The sequence below is a fragment of the Neolamprologus multifasciatus genome, chromosome 12 (assembly GCF_963576455.1).
Source record: "Neolamprologus multifasciatus chromosome 12, fNeoMul1.2, whole genome shotgun sequence".
In the NCBI taxonomy this organism is placed as follows: Eukaryota; Metazoa; Chordata; class Actinopteri; order Cichliformes; family Cichlidae; genus Neolamprologus; species Neolamprologus multifasciatus.
In genome coordinates this window covers 30,083,409-30,101,920 of record NC_140450.1, presented here as the reverse complement: position 1 = coordinate 30,101,920, position 18,512 = coordinate 30,083,409, and the positions used below count along the sequence as shown (strand labels likewise).

General features: G+C 40.3%; 1 protein-coding gene across 2 annotated transcripts in view; it reads left to right on the top strand.

Moving 5' to 3' along the window:
• ppp3cca (protein phosphatase 3, catalytic subunit, gamma isozyme, a) overlaps window positions 1-18,512 on the top strand; it is a 36,920-nt gene that overhangs the window by 5,464 nt on the left and 12,944 nt on the right. For both annotated transcript variants that reach the window (XM_085181114.1, XM_085181115.1), the window contains exons 2-6: window positions 914-1,111; window positions 3,333-3,457; window positions 11,228-11,339; window positions 14,102-14,247; window positions 16,201-16,340. In XM_085181114.1, the coding sequence (XP_085037240.1) occupies window positions 914-1,111; window positions 3,333-3,457; window positions 11,228-11,339; window positions 14,102-14,247; window positions 16,201-16,340 (721 nt within the window). The remainder of the gene's footprint in view (window positions 1-913; window positions 1,112-3,332; window positions 3,458-11,227; window positions 11,340-14,101; window positions 14,248-16,200; window positions 16,341-18,512) is intronic.

Genomic DNA, 18,512 nt, shown 5'->3' with positions numbered 1-18,512 from the left:
GGTTTCTTCTGGAGATTCAGGCCTCCAGACTTTGCATCATGCTGGAGTTTTTCTTTGGAAAAGAAAAACTAAGAGATTAAAAACCAAAAAAGGGAAAAATTATTTTTGACTGGAATCTTGATCATTACCAAGAAATCCAAACAAACCTCTTATCATGATGTATTTCCACTTCACTTGATTTTCTGGACAATCTTTGAATATTACAACATTACTACCAGACTAGTATGTCTGAAGTGGACATTAACAGCTCTGTGCTGGTGCTGTAGTGGAACCAGATTACACCATTACAGATTGCTTTGTTTCACACTGGTTACGCCCTTAATGCTAATTAATGCGCACTATCAGTGTACAAATTCCACAAATGCACTTCATCTTAAGGATGCAGTGAATGTTTAGACGAACACATTTTCAGATTTTTAGATGAACTGGGCCAATAATCTTAATGCAGCAATTTTGGCAGCATTCGTTTTATAAACACGAATGAATATGTTGCCAGCAACTTAGTTACTGTCGATGCCCGTATAAGCTTGACTTTGACAGCTTTTTAGCTTTTCATCATAATTCAGGAGGAAACCCCACATCCCGTGACAATATCGAGATTTAGTCCCACCCCTACCATGGAAGGTTTTTCTCGAATGATCGAGGATTTGTTGATGTTTAGTGGTGAACCATAATGACGTCATCTTGGATGGCTAAGAACAAGCAAATATAATAATTGATAAATAATGAGCATCATCATGCTTGCATTTTTCTAAATTGTCTGAGTCATGAATCCAGGCAGAAGTTTGAATTTCGGCACAGATTGTCTCACTCCCCTGTGACGGCATCGCTCCCCTTCAGTTGTCATGCAGCTGCCAACCTACGCTCAAATATGACTATCATAATGATTTTTTTCGTTTTTGTTAATCAACAGCTGTGCCATACCCTCCACAACATAAGCTGACTACGAAAGAGCTGTATGAAGATGGCAAGCCCAATGCTGAGCTGCTCCGCAACCACCTCGTCAAGGAGGGCCGCGTGGAAGAGGACGTGGCTCTCAAGATCATCAACGACGGCGCCAACATCCTCCGTCAAGAGAAGTGCATGCTGGAGGTGGAGGCACCTATTACAGGTGAGATGCTCGATATTAGGAGCTTAAGGAGGACTGCGTCATGTATTTAGTGAATTTGGAAATCATTATTTAAGTATTACTTGCATACTTTTTCAGATCTGTTTCCAGGATAATCTAACAAAAATGCAGATTACAGTTGAGCTGGAGGTCTACTGTTCGGACTCTCAATAATATTGCCCACCCACATGTGCTGTACCCTACACTAGATCCATTTAAGAAATTGTGCTGCTCCTGTGTAACTGAGTTTGAACTTTGACATACAGTAAAGAGCACAGTTCGACAGACTATCACTGTCAAGTAGTGTAAAGCAGATGGATGTAGAATAAACAAGCTATTTGAAGACATCTGAGCAGATGTTTAAAGTCTGCTTCGGTGATGCTTCAGCATTATTCCACTGCAGGCTTGTTTATGTTCTATGGCTGACACCTCACTCTTTCACCAGATCAGAGGGCCTCGCAGGCTGTCAGTCAGGCTTTGAAAAGTGTCAGCTCCTTAGCTGACCTTTGCATTCTCTGTTTTGTTTTTCAACCTCAGGAAGCAAAACCCTGTTAAAACTACTAAAGCTAAACTCTGGGGGAGGGGATGACAAGCATGATAAATATGGCTTTGCACGTTTATGTGATTGATTAGAATAGCTCATTTAGCTCATATAGCTTGTATAGCTGAGTAGTCCTAGGTAAAGAGATATGAGAAGTATCGCTTGGTCAGTTGTTCTTTAAATACACATCAAGTATTTGTACAAAGTCGTGGCTGTGCTACTGTTTCGTTCTCATTGAACACACAGATAAGTGGCTTTCATTTGCTGCATAATTCAGAAGTAGTGACTTCAGTGACAGTAAATAATAAAAAAAAAAATTCAACTTAAAAAGAATTCCCCCCTCCACCTCTGCAATGGCTGAAAAGGTTAGAAAGGTACTGCCACAGTCCGTATTGTTATTGACTTTTATCTGCTCCCTTCTCACAAGTGGTCACTACAGCAGGTAGCTCCACATACGTTTTGTTTTGAGTTTTACCTCAGATGCCTTTTCTGACGCAACCCCAAAGGGCCTTGTGTGTCCAGCTGGAGTTGAACCAGCGACCTTTTGCGTGCCAAGCAAACATCAGCATTTACCACTTAGCTTAAAATTTAGCGTGCAGTATACTCAATCTTTAATAATCTGTTGCAGTGTCTATAACCCTTCTATGCATATATTTCCATTCATTGAGGGGATTCTACGGCTTTGTCAAGTCACAGTATAGCTTACGCACTGGTCACTGCTCTCAAACTGTGAGAGCAGCACAGCTGAGTAACCATCTATCTGTATGCTTGAGTATGCACTCACCTCATCTAATAGGTGCGTGTCTGTACTCAGGGAAAAGCACAGCTTTAGTAACTGCAAATGAAGCGAATGTAGGTTTTTATTTTTATTTTTCCAGCTTCTCGCCCCTGTGCCGTCTGTATTTATAGTCCTACAATAATATGAAATAGATGGAAAGACCGACCTGCTTGCGGGCATGCATATCTGAAACAACATTAAACCATCCTGCACGTCAGAAGTCGTGATGTCACATTAGCATGGTTTGAGCCCACTGGTAACCTTAGTTTCATCGTCCGCTATTGACCTAAGTAGACCTGGTTCCAGGTTCCACGTGGATATCTACATGCTTTCATACCTGTGACCACACAGACTACCAAGCATGCATCCTATAGTCACACTAGATAAGGATTAACAAGAAAACCCATTGGCTGGTGTGATAAAAGGAGAGTGCAGTGACCCTTCTCAGCTTCAGAGTGAAGCAATACCTACTTTATCTGAGTGATCGCTGTCTCCCTGTGATTCTATTTCTATGGAATGCATGTTTTCCAGGATTACAGGTCACAGATATACTATCACTGATCATAGCAGAGTTTTCATCAGAAGAGTTGTTAAGCCTGGTGGGTGCAGCAGTGGCAGCCTGCCAGAAGTATACTGGTGAAAAGCCACAAGGAGTCAGTAAATGGTTTAAAGTAGATGTGGGACATCGTCTGGTCCCAAACACGTAAAGGTAATTTTTGACTTTTCTGTCCACCATCATCATCAAAACAACAAGTAGGATAAAATCTTTTAGGAGAACTATTTGAACTATTTGGTTATTTATGGCCATTACTTGCATAAGAGCAGCATCTATATCTAGAATAAGTAACATGGTTATAATATGTAACTGAGAAATTAAGAGCAATGTGTTTGTCTGTCTTTGGCAGTATGTGGAGATGTACACGGACAGTTCTTTGACCTTATGAAGTTGTTTGAAGTCGGAGGCTCACCGAGTAACACGCGCTATCTTTTCCTTGGTGACTACGTAGATCGAGGGTACTTCAGTATTGAGGTGAGTAGTTGTGTTAGTATATTTGAGTCATTTTTATTTTTACTTTAATAATAATGAAACATTTATTTCCTCTTTTGAATATTTTTCACTCTGGTATCAGTAAACACTGTATGAACATGCTGTGTAGGTTTGGTTCACAGATAACGCTTTAAAATGATCTGCAGTTATCTTGGAGTGTGTCAGTGTTAAAAGGTTATTTCTTTATCTTCCAAATTTTTATATTTTCATGTTTTTTTGCATTTAAATGTTTCAGTTTTAAGGATTAAGAAGTCCTTTACAATAACAAAAAATAGCAGTTTGAAAGCATTTAGCTTAAGTAGAACTTTGAGATTTAATTTATGAATTTAAAGAAATAATCAGACCTATAACAATGTTTTTTTTTTATTTTTTAGAAGGGTTATTCCTCATTTTTCTGACTGATTTCAGATCTGGCGACTTTGAGTAAAGCGTTTCAGATATTTAAGCTGGGCTGTTAAAAAATGCTAGGCAGGCTCACTCTTTTGTGGGAAATAACTGGATTGGGAAAAAATGCTAATGTATTAAATCACTATTGTTTATCTAACAGTGTGATATGTTTTGGTGTATTCTAACTGTATGTCTTGTATGTTTAAGAAAAAAAGCTGTCTTTATATCCAATTTGGATACAAGTGTTACTGTCAGAAAGTCAAATCTAGTTTAGTTATGTTTTGGTGGCTTCTTATACTGCTGCTTGTATTCTAAGTGTATATGATGTTGTAGTAAGACCACTGGCTGCAATTCACATTGAAAGGGCTGGAGCTGATGTAATGAAAAGCATTTGGACTTGAGCGTGTTTCAGTCCCACTTTGATTCAGATGGTTGCTCATGGTGAGAAAGGCTGCTAAAATGTGAGTACTACTGCAGTGCTCCTTGACCAAATGGGTTTTTGTGCCCTAACCTTTATTTCAGTGACACCTCCAAAGGGCACACTTTTCTACATGCTGATTAGAACAGTTAAAAATAAGACAGAGGAGTGGAGCAGAAAGCTGCAGTGCGACTCTCAAGATCTCTAGCTGGAGGGCTGTGCCTGTAGTGCGTTTGAATTTATTGCAGTTATAATGGTGAGCTGGTTTAAAGTAAAACATAAATCACACATTTGGAATGGTTTGTGTACATTACAAAAAAACAAGCATTTATTTATGTGTTGGTCCCAAGGAGCCAGACTTTCTTGTAGCCTTTAAATTTGTCATGAGCAATCGTTCTCCAGGCTCTCTGAAGGTCTTTAAAAGTGTTTTCTTTAAGACATTGGCTGCTTTTTTCACTTATTGTCAGTCCAGTTGTTCAATCTGACCATTTTCAGGGGAATGTTTGAGGGTTTTTTTGTTTTTTTGAAGCCACTAAACAGTGGCATATGAATCAAGCATAAGAAAAGCATCTAACTGAGGGGATGACTCAGTGTTATGTCTACACATAAGAGACAATTTATCACTGAACCAGTTTTAAGCTGTGTTTTTAGGCACTTTGTTGCTAGCAGCCTGTCACAAAATCTCATTTGTTTCAATTTTGTAAGCTGAATATAAGAAGCTAAAGAGTGTTAAGGTTGTTCTGGTGGAACCTGGTGAGCAAGCAATTGCATAAAAGTTACTAGGTCTTAAGTTTAATATATATTTTTAAAAAAATGCAAATGATTCCACTTTGGCAGGCGTGAAATATCATTTTTACACAAAAAGGTGATTCCAAAAGAGCCTGAAACCTGGCAGGTGTCATCGTGGTGTGCATTTAAGGGAATTAGACACATGGAGTAGGGCTGGGCCATATCATACTGTTCACGGTAATACCAGAATAATGTTAGGCAACGATAAGAAAATGAAATATCGCAATAGAATATGGGTAAAACGTGCATGCGCAGTGCCTTTGTTTTCATACGCACATGGCAGAAAAAGCATGGGGGCGACGGAGAATGAGAAGGGTGAAAGCGGATCGTTGAATGAAACAGATTAATCAGAATTGGTTTGTAAAAATGGTGCAACGTCAGTGGTGTGGAACTGGTAGCGCATGCAAGCGGGCCGTTGTTATTACCGTGTTTTTCGGAAAATAAGTCGCTCTTAAAATCCTTTGATTTTCTGAAAAATTGACAGTGCCGCTTATAATTGCAGCAGCTACAATCCTTAAAATGAATAAAAAGAGGGGTGATTAGGCTTTGAAATGTAGTCTCTCACCTTATGTATGAATTCTGGTTGTGCTTACTGACCTCGAACCATAAAAAAACAGCTGGCCCTTCAGTTGGTCCATCTACTGTTTACTGAAGCCTCATTAGAAATGTTCTCAGTGGAAGAATGTATGTGAAGAAGAAATTCTTAAGGAAAATGTGGAGAAAAGGTTTTTCCACAAGAACTGAATTAATTTTGTCAGAATTGATGGAAACGGCTTCTTTCTTTGAGCATGTCAGTGATCCCAGTGATCCTTTTACAGCACTGTCCATGCTGTAAAAGCATAAAACACACTGTCAGTCATGGATTGGCCTCCCCAGACCTTGACATTATTAAAACAGTGTGAAAATTTGACAGAAAACAAAACAAAAGGCAGACAGCGTCCAAAGACGAGCTTTGAATATCCTTTTTGTTACATATTCCATTTGTCTTATATGCTATATTTCCATGTATGTTTGCACATATTTCTGTGAATCGTATTGCTGTTCGCCATTTTCCTAGCACATTATTAAGAAACGAGGGGTGACTCAAGACTTTTGCACAATATTGTATGTCAGCTCTCATGCTGGTAACAAAAACTAGGGAGAAATTATGCCAGATGGCAGTGAAATAGCCTTGAGAGCCAGATTTGTAAAAAACAAAAAACAAATAAATAAAAAATGGATACCTTGTGGGAGTAGTGTGAATTTCAAGCTTCACTGTTACTTACTCAGACTCACTATGAGTTAGTGTATTAACAGTGGGTTGCTTGTAGCACACATTTCAGATTGTTCCTGTAAGTACTTTTCTTGGTCTGAATTAAGCACCCTGTGGAGCACGAGTCCTCGTAGAGCATCTAAAGTATTGATGTTTTAAATATAAATAACATTTTGACATTTCAGTTGTTGACGACTTCTATCCTTAGCCCCAGACCTGCTAGGACCGGCTTTTGGAGTCTACGTTTCCTCCTTCTTCCCGGCTCCTTGTATATTTGACAACTTAAGAACATAGTAACTGTAAAAGTTATGTTATATAACAGAAAAGAGCCTAGAAATAGTGACTGTTTGGGGCCCAAAGCTGGTCCATAAGTGCTTGAAGGGAGTCTTTCAGACATCGCTGCACCTTTTGATAGTAGATACATGAAGGATATGAGTGGTTTTTTTGTTTTTCTAAAGGGCGTGTGCAGTCCTGATTCATGTCTTCAAGTATTTTGAATATTTGTGGAGAAAAAGCAGAAAATGAAAGCTATGTAAGAGTCAACTAGGAAGTATGCTAACATTTTGAGCCTCCTCTGGGGTATTTTGATGGCCCTGGGTTATTGCCTGAGGTGGGTGAAATGTCACAGATGAAAAAAGGGCAGAGAAGTAGCAAAGGGAATGAAAGGCTCTTGAAGATAGGTTGAATGAAGATAGGTTTGTTTTTACTAAAGACGCTTATATTTTTTCACCACATATTTTTCTAGAAACAGTGGCGTCTCTTAAGAATCAGCTTGATTTGTTTGGGTATGCTTCTTGTGGTTCTAAAACTCCACAACCTACTGTAGCTGGCTGGGGTCAAAAAGTAGTCCACAACTAACATGCGGCAACTAATTAAAAGTAATGGGATACACACATAATATGCAGCCAGGCAATTATTAGGATATAATTAAAAATGCTGCTGAGGGGAAACCAATCCTTCGACCTGGGAATAAGCTGCCAGGATAGTTTTTTTTAACAGTACCAGACACTGGATTAGCTTTGGAGCACACATACAGGAATAGCTCAATTTGGTTTTTGTTATTGTTTGCCGTATATTTATATACTGTTTCGATGATGATGCTCATGAACATGTATGTACAAGTAATCTGTGTGAGCTGAAAACTCAGACTGCTCTGAATGCTCAGTTTCAGGCAGTGTTTGTAATCTTGGCTCTATGTCCATGAGAGATACTATCACTATTATGGTCATCCCAGGCACACAACTCAGAAGCCCCACCCATCTGCTGTTCAAGCTTTCTGTTTATGAGTGACAGCCAATCAAAAGAAAGCTGGGTTAAAGTTAGAAGAAGAGGGACAGCGGAAGAACTAGGGGGCTTCACCAAGGATGAGATAAACAAGCGTTATTTTAGACTGGGAATCATACAAAGCTAGTATTAGAAGCTTTGCATCGAGGTGAATTCAAAGATAAAAGATGGACATAGTTGCTGTGAACTCACCAGTTTGGACTCTGATCCATATGGTCCAAATAAGATAGTTGCCAAAACCATTTTTTCTTATATACAAGACTGAAAATATGCTTTTAAATGGTCCCTTTATGTATATTAAGTCTATGAGAATTCACTTGATTTTTACAGACAGCCTCAAAGGGTCAGTAGAGAAATTGCAGTTTCTGTTAGTTGATGGGTCCATTTTTTTTAATCCCAGAAGTTGTCCCTTTTGTTAGAAAAAATTGAGTTGAGCAACTTCGTGATTGATCTATTTTTCTTAATTCGTCTAGAGCTAAAACAGTGGATCAGTCAGTCATTCTAAGGTAAAACAGTTTTTTTTTCTTTTTTAATAAATTAATAATTTAAGTGAATTTAAAAAAAAAAAAGAACTTCCAATTTCACCTTCTAAATTCTGATGATTTTTCTCAAAAATTTGAGATTAGATGGTCTGTTTTTTTCTCTTAAAGACTTTTGATTGAGCTAGATTATTACAAATATAAAATAATCATTAATTGGCAGCTATTGATTTGTTAAAATAGTGATTAAGATCTCTGAAATGCGTGATTGTTTCTACACATGAGAGGAAGCAGCCTAAAGTCACCATGAAACAGCACTGAAGTGTAAAATCTATAGATTTGCAGCAATTTGATCTCACTAGCAGGGCCAGTGGGTTTTTTTTTTAGGCCACTTCAGTAATGCATAAGGCAGATATAGGAAAATGGATATCAGGATGTGGTTACCTAGGTAACATAAAGAGTCACCACAGCCTCTTGAAGCAGTGCGTTACCACTGCAGGCCAGCAATTTGCCAAAGTCTAAATTCAGTGTGTGTGCACAACCTGTTTTATTCTGTGTATTTCTTTATTCACTTAGTGAATTCTCTTTGATCCAAGCAAGTGTTTCTTTGGACAAACCGTCCAAGCCCCAGCTCCACCCCTACATAAACCAGGCACAGGCTGAAGAGAGTGTGTGTGTGTTTGTGGGAGATGAGGTGAAGGTAGCCAGTGTTCATGTCTGCCACACAAAGCTCCATGCCCCTTCCTTTGTCTTCTTTCCCCCACTCGTGAGTAGCTGGCTGAAAGAGTGCAGAGAGCTCTCATTAAAACCCATGTCAGCTTCAAGCCACTCTGAGCCATGTCCTTTCCTACGCCTCCGCACATAAGAGAGAGAGCAAGTCACACCGACAGCCCCCTCAACACATTTACCTGCACTTCACAGTCTGATATTCCTCTCAGTGATCAATGTGTATAAGATGAGATGGGTACACCACCCACCACCTTATTTTGACATTGCGTGAACACACACCTGCAGGCTCTGGTTACCTTGGCATCTCGTTGCATCGACTTAATAGCGGGCCATGGTTTGCACATGTTAAAAAAGCGTGTTGAGAGTGTCAAATGGCAGCTATTGAACAGTGCATGAACTGAAGAGAAAGCATGTTTGGATTTGGATTGTAAATGCTGTTCTGTTCTTTTAAAATTAGAACCAGTAATGTAGTCACACGAAACCCATCCCACTGCTTCTAATATTTGGTTAGCAAAGGGAAAAACAAACTGTTGTTTGGCGTATGATGGTTAATGTGTGTTTGGAGCTTCATGTGGCAGAAAGCAAATAGCAGTTGTAGCAGTTGCTACAGGACAGGAATTTAACTGCAAAGAGACATAAGCACTCATACCTTACTTCTATATAGGAATATAACCAGATGGCAACCAGTCTGTTTGAGCCTCGCGTTGCAGTGAGACACACCGTGTTTATAAATTAAGCAGCAGTTATTTGGAAACCTTCACCAATCTGTCTGAGAGTGTTTGTAGTTAGTCTGTGGTTGTTTGCAGACAGGTTGTCTCCCACCATGCGGCCTGTGCAACTACCTTGTGATCAAAAGTGGTTGCCTAAAGGTTGAGAGTGCACATTCATTTTAAGAGCAGGGAAGGATGGAGTGATAGATAATTGCCTGAGTAATTATTCCGACTCCGAACATTTGCTGCTTCTAGCGTTTCTAATATAAGTATGCTTCACTAAACATTATTGTTCAGTATGGAGGGGTATAGGGGTTGTCTATCATTAAAGGAGATGCACACATTCTAAGGGTCTAAGGCAGGGGTGGGCAATTCCAGGCCCTGAGGGCTGGTGTCCTGCAGGTTTTAGATCTCACCTTGGGTCAACACACCCGAATCACATGATTAGTTCATTACCAGGCCTCTGGAGAACTTCAGGACATGTTGAGGAGCTAATTTAGCCATTTAAATCAGCTGTGTTGGTTCAAGGACACATTTGAAACCTGCAGGGACACCGGCCCTTGAGGCCTGGAATTGCCCACCCCTGGTCTAAGGGAACTAAAAATATGATGTATCTTGCTGCAAGAACATAATAAGGGCGTCTCTCACCCTGAGTCCACCTGGAGGCCTTCCATCGTCTTGGACTGCAGCTGGCAAAGTAGTCCTTGTTCTGTTCTGTAACCAATCTGTAAGTGAGGTTGGCTTAGGACATGAACCAGCTCTCTTCAGCTACCCGCTGTTTCTGCTTAGAGTCAACCTGCATCTTGCAGCAGATTACCAGAGCAGAAGGAGTACCATTGCCAGCTGCAGTCCAAGGCAGTGGCGTTGAAGTCCTTCCATGGGACATGAGTCCATTGGCTAGTTGGGACTTGTATGCATGTTCTCCCTTTGGCTGTGTGAATTCCCTCTGGGTACTCTGGTTTCCTCCCACCGTGCAAAGGCATACAGGTCAGGTTAATTGGTAATTCTAAATTAGTCATAGGTGTAACTGTGAGTCTGAATGGTTGTCTATTACTTGGTGTTAATACTATGATAGATCTTTCCAGGATGTACCCCGCCTCTCACCTTATGTCACCTGGGATACTCCCTTCCCATGATCCTGAACTGGATAATTGATTAAGGCCGGGTGGCCAGCCAAAATAAAGTCTGTGTGCGAGAAATACCGGTAATGTCTCCTTTGTATCTCCGGTGGCTCTAAAATATGAAAATGTTAATAGTAGCAACATTTTGGAACATTGTTTTACAATAGTAACAATGTTTCAATACTCACACAATGTGAATTGTGTTGTAAAGCGGGGCCTTTTGCTGCCTTTGAGAGGGTCATCTGGGATGCTAATACGCTTGTTGTAAAAATGTCAACATGTTCAAGAGATGATTAGATCTAGTTCATATGTAGAGAGATAACACATCTAATTAACATAAATATTGTTTTTGCTTTTTATATAGTGTGAAATTAAACCAAAAATCAGTTCCTGGGACTTTACATAGTAAGGTCCATACCTTAAAACCTTTGAAAGAGCAGCTCAACAGTTCCCCCTCGAACAGCTCTTGATGACAGTGGTGAGGGAAGCCTGTGTGTGGAGAACACTGAATATATTTGAATAGAATTATGAGCACACGTCTCTGACCTTTCTCATATTTCCCTCTTGCCGTCTCTCCTCTCAGTGCGTTCTCTACCTCTGGTCTCTCAAGATCAACCACCCCACCACACTCTTCCTGCTGCGTGGGAACCACGAGTGCCGGCACCTCACTGAGTATTTCACCTTCAAACAGGAATGTAAGTGTGCTTCTTTTCTCAGCTGTATGAAGACCAGCCCAGGGGGCTCATGTGCTCTCTGTACCACTTTAAATTGACCTGTATCAGTCAGCTCTCAGATTTCACACATAGCCCAGATATAATGGTGCAATCTCGTCCTAATAGTGTGAGTGCAGGATTGCTGTCGCAGGTATTTCTTTAGTCCCATTTAGAGCAAGGCGATATGACCAAAAATATTTATCATGATATACATTTGAAAATTTGCGATAACGATATAACTGACGATATAATTGACACTAGACAAAGTACTTTACAACTCCACAACTTTATTAGTGCAAAAAACCCCATCAATGTATTTTCACTTAAACAAGCAGCTGTTTTTTATGTGCATCAAAGTTATATAAAAATGTTGATCGAAAAATGAAAATTCTTTGCTGACAGTTTAACCAAAAGGCATTTCCAGTGGAAATTGGCTGACATATCCTCAGCATAACCATGTATAATATCCACAAAACTTAAAAAGAGGTTATACACACACAATACGGTAATATAATACGCTAGCATGCTCTACCAAAAATAGTGCTTTGTTGTGTATCTGATGGACGAAAGCTAAACCAGTTCCACACCACTGAAGTTGCAGCATTTTTACAAACCGATTCTGGTTCATCTGTTTCATTTAATGATCCACTTTCGCTCTTCTCATTCTGCGTCGCCGCTATGTGCGTATGTAAACATAGGCACTGCGCATGAGCGTTTTACCCATATTCTATCGCGATATTTCATTTTCCTATTGTTGCCCAAAATTACACCGGTATTACCGTGAACGGTATGATATAGCCCAGCCCTAGTCCCACTGATAGTTCTTTTCACTTTCAAGTACCGCAGACACAAATGAGGAATTGAAAACACAGTGCTGGGAAACATAGCTATGTTAAGTCAGACTTCATGCCAGAGAAGTGGAGTGTTTTCTCTATTCCCCTTTAGTAAAATGACTAGCGCCCCATAAGTAGGACACATTTGTCACAAACACGTTGAATTGGGAAGTCCCGTCACAACTGTTCATCTGCGAGTCTCCAGCGAGGAGATGAAGCCTTTGTCCCGTTTGTGTTGCCGACAGCAAACTGTTGAAGCATGGAGAGCAGCGAGGCATGCTGTTGATGCTATTTAGACAGTTACACTCACACTTTGATTTCAGTCAGTGACAGCTGCACGCGCATGTGCGTGTGCGTGTGCGTGTGTGTGTGTGTGTGTGTGTGTGTGTGTGCAGAGCAGGTGTGGAGGTATTAGCATGCAAACTCAGAAAGCAGTCGGCAAAGAATGTCTTGCCAGTTGCAAATAGATTTCACTCACTACATCCCTGCTCACACCCACCCACATGCCACCTCATCTGTACACACACACACACACACACACACACACACACACACACACACACACACACAGACAGTTTGCCACCTGTTCGGTTGGGGCAAGCTTATTGATCGAAAAAGCTTGTTGATCGATAATCAGTTCAACACTAACAAATTTAATCAGACAGATTAGGGATTGTTGTAGTAATTGATTACAGCTGCGATCACACTTCTCGTAGCCTTGTCTTGTAGTACACACAGGAAAGGTTTGTAGAAGTAGTAAAATGTGGCAATCCAAGTTAGTGTGGCCTCACACGATGTTTTAACCCATGTTGCCTTACTGTTTTAAGTGGTGCATTAATGATATTAGAACGTTTTGTTTTTTCAGATTAAACAGTCAAGAGTGGGGATTATTTTACAACTTATTTTATGATTGATCCTCACAGTGTACAACTCAGAGTTATGACGTGGGCAGAATATTGGCTACTGCATTAAGGCTCTGTTGACCATGTTGTTATCCTTGCATCTATTCCTGCGATTCCTCCGCATCCCACAGCTATTCTCATGAATGATAGGCGTCGCCACTATACCTCCACATCAGCACTCACATAGGAGAAAAAGGGGTCGAAACCTCCCTCTGTGTAATCTGTTACACAATAAGACAAGTAACAGACATAGAGACTTGCACAAGCGGCAGAAACAGCAGCTTGCTACAATGGATTTGACGGCAACTTTGTTGTGCGGTAGATATAATGCGGCTCATAGCCTCATGAGCAAGCGCGATACAATGACGACATGTTTTATTTAATGAATACATTATCTTTGTTCTCATCAATAAACAGTTTTAGCATAGTTTATTATCACCAAGCACACTCATCTTATCTGTTATGGTCTGCAGCCCCATGACGTAGTTTCTGGGAAGATATGGCGGAGTCTAGAGTTAACCTAGATTCATAAGACGGCATTAACTCTTTACTTTAGCTAACTGCAGAAATAGCATTTTCCTGTTTCTCATCCCATGAGTAGTGTTTCATTGTTATTCCAACTAAGCATTAAAGATGTTCATTTACTAAAACATTTTCACAGAGTAAAGAACTTTAATTTCCAAGCTCAAAGCTCCACACTCCCCTTTATGACCTTAAAGTATCACTGTCTTCAAACTGGCACTCGCATTGTACTGTCCTGGCTGCTTCTCCTTTATAAGGCATTGACTTCCTCCTGACCTAATCTGACCCTTTCAGTCTTCTGCAAGTGGCGCTGTAGAAGCTGTCTGGAAACAATCACCACTGGCACAGTTGGCAGGGCAGCTCTGCTAGCCGCTCATAACACATCTACCAAACCTTTGCTGTAGTGAGCATATTCAACAGACTTTTTTGCCATTTCTGCCAGTAATTATGATCTCAGACTGAATCCCAATCTTTATTTTTACTGCAGGTAAAATTAAATACTCTGAACGGGTGTATGACGCCTGCATGGAGGCCTTTGACTGCCTGCCCCTCGCTGCCCTACTCAACCAGCAGTTCCTGTGTGTACATGGCGGACTCTCACCAGAAATCAACTGCCTAGATGACATAAGAAAAGTAAGTGATCGACCGCTGGCTTGTGACATTATCAAGATCTGCCTGTCAAGTTAATCTCTTATATGTTCCAAGAATATGTGTTAAAGTGTCACCTCTAATCGCAGATCATTCACTCCATCATGCCTCATTACACGTGATTCTAGCTTTGATGTACAGCCTGTTCCACTGTTGGCAGGTTGAAATCCAGAAGGGCATTTCCTGTCTGTGCCATGGATGCCCTGGTCAAACTGAGGCAGGACAACCAATATGGCTGTTATTGAAAACAAAAGTTTTACAATAAATTGCACATTTAACAGCACTAGAGGGTGACATGAAAACACAGTAACATCTAAATTAAGTCATCAACTTAGTTGACTATATTTAGAACAAAGGCAGGCAGCACGGTGGTTAGCACTGTTGCCACACAGCAAGAAGGTCCTGAGTTCAATTCCACCATCAGGCCGGGATCTTTCTGTGTGGAGTTTGCATGTTCTCCCCGTGTTTGCGTGGGTTCCCTCCGGGTACCCCGGCTTCCTCCCACCGTCCAAAGACATGCAGCTTGTGGGGATAGGTTAATTAGATAATTGGATAAATTCCCACTAGATGTGAATGTGCGAGTGAATGTGTGTGCGAATGGTTGTCTGTCCCTGTGTGTGTTGGCACTGCGACAGACTGGCGACCTGTCCAGGGTGTACCCCACCTCTCGCCCCATGACAGGGATAGGTTCCAGCGCCCCCCGCGACCCTGAAAAGGATAAGCGGAAGCGAATGGATGGATGGATAGATGGATAGAACGAAGGCAGGCTTCACTTTTTAGCTTTGGAGCTATGTTGATCTCTTATTTACAGTCTGTTAGAGATGGACAGTTAAAAGCTATAAATACTCGTCGGGAAAATACTTTTGGACTCTGTTTCTCACATTTCTTAAAATTTTATTTCCTGGAACATGTTCCCTGTGTTTGACTAGTTAGTATCAATACTTGAAGAATGAAGAATGAAGGATAGACTTATTATGAAATTCTATGTTGATACAATAGTACAAATAACAAAATTGGCTGATAGCTGAATCTAATACTGTTAGTTTGGCTTGGACACAGAGAAATTGTTACAAGAAATGACCTGTTTAAAAACTCTTCATGACAGTATTTCTAAATTTTTAGTCAGCTTAATATTAATGTGAATCAACAGATAAATACCAGACATCACTCAACTCCTTATTTGATGATATGTCATGTTAGCCGATATCAGTCAGCAGTGCTGATGTCGGTCAATAAAAATATTTGGCTGATGTAACTATTAAGTTTATGAAGTTTGATAAATTAGAGCCCAAGCAATTAGTCTGCCTGTACTTGATATTTGCTGATTCACTGGTATCAGCATTTATAACAGGCAATAAATGACAATTTGACAAGTGGAGATTGGATAAACACTCTTCAGTCGTGTTTTGAGTGTTGACGTTACATAGTTTGTCTGGCAGAGGGCACCCTGCAACTTCCCTGTTGGCAACATACATTTTTGGAGTGCCACAAACAGTGGCCAAGTGAACAGAACGAAGTCCAATGTAAATAAATAACACCATATCGCAAATGTTTGAGACGTGTTTTCTGTTTTGTGTGTCTGACAGAAAAAAATATTAGGAAATGTGTTGGCATATTGCTGTCTTGGTCTTGGGGCTCTAGTCAAAATAAAAAGGCCAGAAATTGTTTATCGGTTTTTATTGTTTAACATGGGTTGTAGCCTTTCACAAGCTTCTCAGTTTGTTACACTAGTTCTGTCCCTGCTGACAGAACTAGTGTAACAAAGAGAGTTTGGTTAAAAATGCATTTTTTCAGTTCCTTCCATGTCATTTCCATCGAGGCAGTTGAATGGAGTGCTTTCATGTGAGAGAGTCCATTTTCTTGACTTTGTGGCTTTAGCCACTTTGTCACAACCAAACAGTTCCTCTGCTAAGCATGTTTGTATTTTGTGCTCTGCAGTTAGACAGATTTAAAGAGCCTCCAGCATTCGGGCCAATGTGCGACCTGATTTGGGCAGACCCTGGTGAGGACTACGGCAGTGAAAAAACATCAGAACACTTCAACCACAACTCCGTCAGAGGCTGCTCTTACTTTTTCAGGTAAAACTGCTGCTTTTAACATCACTGTTGCGCTCTGCACAAGCACAGCCCTTGTAGACCACTTTAATAATAATAATGAGGAATTGAATTGAAAACGAGCTGCATCACGCAGGTCACAGGTTGTGGATTCATTGTTTTATAGGTCAATCAGCTTATTGAGGCACTTTCAAAAATGGCCTTCTCAAAACAGGTTAGCAGATAAAAACAGCATGTTCAAAATGGGTCAACACATTCAGTGTGCCTTTACAAAATAGGTCAACAGATTCAAAGAGCTCCTTCACAATATTCTGTGGAAATGGCTCCAGCAATGGTCAAGAGCAGACAAACATGTTAGAGATATACACATTTAAATGGCCTGTTTAGAATTCTGTGGGTTTAAAGATACAAAACGCTTATTCAGAATAGGAAACAACAGTCAGGTGATTACGTGTAATAAGATTCAAGAGGAAAAATTGAACAATGCCTGTCACAGTCCTTTATGACAGAAAATGTTAGGTTGAGATAAGCTAAATCAGTTAGCTTGGAGCTAGTTACATCAGCTGTGTGCAACTTGAGATGTAACCAGCTTCCTCAGTAAGTCTGTATTAAGTGAAGGTAAATGCATCAGTGAAATAAGAGATTGCACCAGACCTTACCAAGAGATGGCAGCTTAGGGGAGTTGGTCAGCCACTTTGGATGGACTTATCATAGCTTTCATTTTGTGGTCTCCACGTGACAAAGTAAGTACTTTTAAGAAACTATTTAGCTCATATTTGGGAAAGACTTTTGTCACAGCGGTTTGCAGTGTTTCACACATTACACATGCATAACTCACAATGTCAGAATGTCTAAATAAAGGTTTCTTCCTGTTTAGAATGTGGTCAGTTTTCAACAGTCTTTGAGACTGACACAAAAGTTAGCCAAATACAACAGACGACCTGCATTCAGCGATGTCAGCGACTCTACACCTAACCTAAATGTAAAACACTGTAGTTGTTATGCCGACTGTCAACCTGCCTTGTTCGATAAATCCAGGGAACAGTATGATGACCTTCTACTCCAACAACATTGAAAGGATTGCTTTTTTCCACTGGTGTATACTGCTGTCTGTTTGTATAAACAAGGTGACGACACACAGGCAAAGAGCAGTGATGCCTGCTTGTGATGCAGTCATTGTGAATCTGAGCTAACTAAGGCCTCAGTCACAAAGGCCTAGAGACCAGTCAGCAGCCATCTGGCATCCACTTTGGTCACGACCAGCTGTATGGTAGTGCATTGAAAACCCTCCTTCCGACTGCTTTGGTTGTCAACAGGTTGCTGTGTTTGCCAAACGTTTGCATGGAAGACGCCAACTTGTCTGCAAACACTTGCACACTGCTCACTAAGCAGTAGTTAAACATGAAAAGTGTGAGGCAAACCAGAAATGAGCAATGTTCACCTTCAGACTAAAGGTTGTACTCTGGTTCGCAATGCAAACTACAGGTGACTGCAGAGATCTGCTAGCAACCAAAGCAATCACAGTGATGTTTTTGGTGCAGCAGCATTCTGTTTGCAGTCAATTTCACCTTTATTTTGGTTTCTCAAAGTTGCCAGTGTGTTGCGGTCTGTAGGCCCGTGTGACTGATGCCTCATAAAGCTAACATTAGATTGATAAAGTAGCATCTCAATTATTGTAAAAGTATAACAGGTGCTAGCATAATTTAACATTTTGGTTAAAATGCTGTCTAAACCACTAATTAGATATTTTTTTATGTTTGTATTTCACAAAAATAAAAACTAAATATCTTAACTGTTTGGCTAAAAGATTGTTAGCACAAACTTTGGGATTGCTGCTAACTGTGAAATGCAGAGCTGTGCAAGAAAATAAATAAAACATAGATACCTTAAAGTTTTGGGAAATAAGAACACATTGATACTGAATATAGAAGTGATTTGCTGGAGGTTTTGTGAAAGTGTGTAGTCCTTGAGTTGATAACTTTTGATTGGCAGTGTTATAGACATTTCCTCCTTTCATGCATATCTTAAGGTAAAGTGATTTTGTTTAGCTGATCGCTAGTTTAGATGAAATAGTGTAAGAACTGACCAGTTTATCAAGTGTTAAACCAAAGTAATAGTGATAAAACACTCTTGTTTTGTCTTGTGTTGCAAGTCCCTTAGAGCCCAGATTTACTTACTGATGAGTTGAGCTAGAGC